Genomic DNA, 5,637 nt, shown 5'->3' on the forward strand with positions numbered 1-5,637 from the left:
GAAATCCTGGAATAGATGTTGCCAGGCATTTACCGTTTTTTATGTAAATTTCTAAGTGTAGATATTAGAAAATTCGGGGATTCATATATATTCCAGTGTGGTTATGTATAATATCCGAGTCATCTCCAATCACAATTGAGACCTACTAATTAACTTTGAGCAGTCAAGGTTCTTTTTTTTTTTTTTTGTCATTAAGCGCTATTTCTTAAACTCGACTCATAATATGACATATATAATTCAAGCTAATGTCAAAGTTAATCTATATAAATTTCGTTTTGGTTAAAAAATTAAAAAGGGTGCTGATAGTCTTGTCAGGGATTCCTTTGCTATCGTGCATCAGTCCAAGCACGGCAGAAAACGCAATAGGCGTTTTAAGGAACTTTGGAGCTATTTTTCATTTTTCTTTAGGCCTGCATACTAGGATGGACAATCTTGCCCAAATCAAGGCCCCGCGTTACATGGAGCTGGTATGTCGTCGAACTTTCTATTTTAGAAGAAAATAAAAATCTTTAAGGGGTGTATATTACATGGTTAAGGAAACGGAATTTAAGGAGATTTAAAAGTGTCTGATTTTCATTTCCAACAGATTTAAAAAGATCAAAAAGCATGTCTTGATGCCATGGTGATCTAATTTTTTTTCTTTATATGCTACTTTTCAGCTATACGTTTCCCTCATTGGAAACTTATTTAAAATGGAAATCTTGAAAACCAAAAATTAAGGATTAAGACAAAAATCTTGAGAATTAAACCTAAAAGTTAAGGGATTTTTTTTTTTTTTCATGGAAGCTCTTATGGCGCTCGTATTTACAAACATTTATCATAGTTAATAGATTGTTGTTCTGTTGTTTATGAAGCAAAATAAAAAAATAAAAAGATCATAAGTAGAAATGTATAGGACTTTTACCTCAAAGGATTTGATTGACTCCTCCCTTGCAGGATAGAAGACGATAGAACTCCAGGATATGACTGAATGACAGTTATCTTTACAAATCGGTATTTTGATAAAAAAAATGGTCTCTTAGCTTTGATGATGTGGGTCACATTGACTGTCTCTTTTCTAAATGATTGATTAAATTGTTTTGCGTCACAATTGTAATGACTGATGATGTGGTTTACTTAATAGAACACGATTCAACTTTTTTTATCGAGTGAAACAGTATATCTCTGGATTTTGGGGAGCAGAAGAAAAAGGAAAAATATAGGTTTTAGCATAAAATGCCATAGTGTTCATGGAAATATTTTTTAAAGGAAATTTCCTCCAATAAAAACAGTAATTAATCATCTCTCTCTCTCTCTCTCTCTCTCTCTCTCTCTCTCTCTCTCTCTCTCTCTCTCTCTCTCTCTCTCTCTCTCTCTCTCTCTCTCTCTCTCTCTCTCTCTCTCTCTTTTAAAATGTGTAAATAACAAATTTTAACACACACTAGCTTAGTTAGTCATTGTAATACCTTTATCGTAGAAATGAAATAAAATACAAAACTAGCTCAATGCAATTTTATTAATTTGGCCAATGCGATATGAAATATATTGGGAAAGGAGTTACAAAAAAAAGAGGTAAAATAAGAGATGGTACAGTTAAAATAAAGTTGTATAATCTCAAAAAAGATTTTTCAGAGTAGCGTTGCTTCACTGATGTAACAAGACTGTCAATTGACTCGCCTGGGTGACAAAGACGTTAGATTCTCATTTGATGAAGTTGGTTTGATTTTATGTATTTTTGAGATACATTATGGAATATTTTCTTTCATAAGCGTTGAAAAAACTAATTTTGTGAATATTGTGGATTCTCATTTGGCCTTAATTATTCTACAGTATGATAAATATTACATACTTTTCTGATATTCATTTTGCTATTACTTGAACATGTTTCCATTGACAAAGATTACAGTTTTATCATTTTGATGAACACAACTCCAACTGAGTCTTATATGACACATTTTTATCAGTTTAATTCAATACGCATTACAATCTAATTAGATAATTATCAACGTATGACCTGATAGAAGTTTACGAGTCACGTGATCTTCAACGTACTTTTCAGTAAATACCACATTCTCGTCCGACAAACTTTAATGATAAATGAATGTATTACCTTCACAGACAAATTATTCAACATATTTATCTGTCAAAACATTACATTTTCATAGAAGAAATAGATTTGTTTAGTATTTTCTAATACTTTTCTAAATAACACATTGACGTGTTTTTCTGAGAAATTCTGTGTTTTTAACAAAATAGGTCAAGCATAGGTAAAGCAATCAAAAATAATTTATGCCAAAAAGAGCCAAAGTATTCAAAATGGAAATTTTTGTCTGTTATTAAAATAAAAACTTTGAAATGTGAATCTGTGAAATATATAATATAAGTCAAAGTATACACATTCCAACAATTGAATTAACGTATTCTCGGGAACTATTTGGACTTGGGAATGTCAGTATTTGATCAAAGTATTGAAATTGTTAACATCATTTGAAAGCGTCTGCATGATCACAACTACAAAAATAATTCACACGGTTCCTTGGAACATCAGTAACGAATTTATATATATATATATATATATATATATATATATATATATATATATATATATATATATATGTATATATGTATATATATATATATATATATATATATATATATATATGTATATATGTATATATATATATATATATATATATATATATATATATATATATATATATATATATATATATATATATATATATATATATATATATATATATATATATATTTATATATATCAGAGTTGCCAGGTTGGCCATTTTCTCGTCAAAAAAACTCCAAAATTGGCCATTTTCGTGCTAGATACCTAAATTTGGCCTTTTTGAAATTGATCAGCCTTAAATGCTATATTTTCGGCCTTTTTCTTCTATCAGGTTGGCCTTTTAAAGCTACAGTTGATCAGACGTTGGGCTTTTCGCATTTGGAAAATCTGGCAACCCTGATATATATATATATATATATATATATATATATATATATATATATATATATATATATATATATATATATGTATGTATGTATGTATGTGTTCTACAAATTATTGACGAATATGATAAATTTTCGTTCCAATGAAACTACAAGTTTCCTTTAAATTCTTACTGTACTTTAATTTATTTCAAGTCATTAGTATACAATATCCCTTTCTGGGGGCCGGATACCTTACCATTGTGAAAAGGTCTGTGTATCGCTATGATAATCAAAGCTTTACTAGTCAGGGCTACTCATAATAGGTTGGTTTGCTGTGAGCGATCAGACTTAAGGTCTCTCACCATCACCAATCACCAGTGGCTAGAGTGGTGATAAAAACTGACCCAACCCAATACATGAATAAGGACATGTCTGAGCCTTTGTCCTGCAGAAAACTATAAACGGCTGATAATGATAAAATGGAATACTTTGGGATTGTTGTTAATGAGTCTCATAAAAGGAATAAATACCTTGTGATTTTTGGTAGTGAGTCTCATAAATTGAAATGTTAGTTTTTGAAAATAAGATTTTGCATGAAAAAAACAGCAGGCTAACTTTACCTCCTTTTTCAAGGGGCCTATATTGATGAGCTGCTTAATGAAGAAACCAGAATGTCTTAAGGAAATTTCTAAGAAATTCCAAAGATATTGTATTCAGAAAGGTATCACAGATTTTATCCTAAAGAGAGGATGTTTCCTAAAACCTTTTAAGAAATAAATAAATAAATTAGACTACATAAATAAATTGGTAGTTGAATTTATGATTTTAGAAAAAACATGAAGATTCTAATAAGGAAGCAAGCTGGAAACCAATTATTTGCGGTTTAGTCTGCATAGCTAATTCTATTGGTATTGTCTCTTTAAATTAGAAGACGAAATAAATAAAATCTTAACCTAACCTGTCAATCCTATGATGAAAGATTGACGGTATCTTATCGCTAGATAAGGAGTATTATGTACTGGATTTGGTAGTACCACCTTCGAAGTGGTTCGTTAAGCAACAACACAAAAATAACAGCAACAACAAAAACAATAACAAATATACAATAAATTAAGAATAAATAAACTCAACAATTATAACAGTGCATTCTCCATGGTTTTCCTGGCTGGAAATTCTGTTCCTGGATTTGCAATGAACGTACCAAACGAAGAATTTTAATGAACAGTTTCAATTCCATTTTTTGTGGTTATGACACCAATATTTAAAAAAAAAAAAAAAAAATGTGATGCAGAGATCATGGGAATGCACATAGTACCCTTCCCTAGCCCAAACCTGAAGAAAACCAATACATGGTATGGAAAGAAATTGACAGCTCTGAAGAAAGCGAAAACCCCAAATTTTGAAAGATTTTAGGTCATTATTCAATTAAAATTGGACTAGGGAGAAATTTGAAAGTTTGGCAGCAAACGCTGATTCTCAATTATCTTTTCGAGATCAATTTTCTAGCAACTTTTCTTTTTATTCCTTGAGGGGTTCGAAGTTTGGCTGCCCCGTTCTGATGGTGTCTGCGTATCTGCTGGTAGGCCGAGTTGATGGCCAGGGAGTGGTACTGGTAGTTGATGTACTAGTGGTAGTAGTGGTCGTCTTGGGAGTCGTGGTCTTCTGGGTTCCTTCAGAAGATCTTGGCCCCGGGAAGCTGTAGTAGGAATAAGGATGGTCTTCGGGTCGCTTTGTGGCGGGGTAGTACCTGTAGTTGATGGAGCCGATCCTGGTCGGCTCGCCGTTCTCCCGGTACGACGCCTGTTCATAGTAGTCGTACTCGTCCTCGTACAAGTAATCATTGTCGTCATAGTAGTCATCGTAGTAGTCTACGTATACAGGCTCGAGGCGGTCTATCGGCTCCACAGGCCTATACACCGGCCTCCTCCGAGTTAGCTGGCGAATCTCCTGGGAGTCGAGGTACAGAGGACTCTCGCTCTTCGCCGGCTGGTACCTCTGCTGGTACCTCTCCTGGTACCTCCTCCGGATCTTGGGTCGGAGGCGACGTCTGATTGGCTGGTAAACAGGTTGAGGGCGAGGTGGAGGCAGAGTAGGTCTCTTGGGAGCCGCTGTGATGACCTGTCTTAGCGGTAATGGAGCCGAACGAGGTGGCAATGTGTATTGCCGTGGTGGCAATGTTTGTGGGCGTGGTGGCAATGTGTACGGGCGTGGTGGCAATGTTTGTGGGCGTGGTGGTAACGTAGGAGGACGCGGCGGCTCTGTTGGAGACGCGTGAAGGATGTGGATGGGAGGCGGAGGATTCCATGGAGTTTCATCCTCGATGGCCTCCACCACTGGGAGCCAAATGTCGGATGTGTCTCCGTATCCTAAGACCTGCTCGTTGGTGACCATTTGGTGGGGATGGTGGACCGGCCTGCAAATAGTGAAGGAAAGATTTATGAGTAAATAATATTGTTACTATCGTTAATTTTATTAGTGTACCCTGGTTTGTTTACGTCTGAATATTTAGATAGATATGCACACACAAACAATCACAGATTCAACCCTTGCCACCCTTCCCCCTTTCCTGTCGGGATACCTTTTCTCATCAGGATATGACTAGTCCTTCTCACCTGTACTCGAGGCTGGGCGTGACTGTAAATATATCATATTATATATATATGTATATATATATATATATATATATATATATAATACATAATATATATA

At 34.3% G+C, this 5,637-nt stretch overlaps 1 protein-coding gene across 1 annotated transcript in view; it reads right to left on the reverse strand.

Annotated features, from left to right (window-relative positions):
• Window positions 1-4,246: 4,246 nt before the first annotated feature.
• Window positions 4,247-5,637, reverse strand: part of LOC137651050 (uncharacterized) — a 111,705-nt gene continuing 110,314 nt past the window's right edge. The window contains exon 10 of the mRNA XM_068384189.1: window positions 4,247-5,341. Within this exon, the coding sequence (XP_068240290.1) occupies window positions 4,447-5,341 (895 nt within the window). The 3' untranslated portion in view covers window positions 4,247-4,446. The remainder of the gene's footprint in view (window positions 5,342-5,637) is intronic.

This window comes from Palaemon carinicauda, chromosome 12 (genome assembly GCF_036898095.1).
Source record: "Palaemon carinicauda isolate YSFRI2023 chromosome 12, ASM3689809v2, whole genome shotgun sequence".
NCBI lineage: Eukaryota > Metazoa > Arthropoda > Malacostraca > Decapoda > Palaemonidae > Palaemon > Palaemon carinicauda.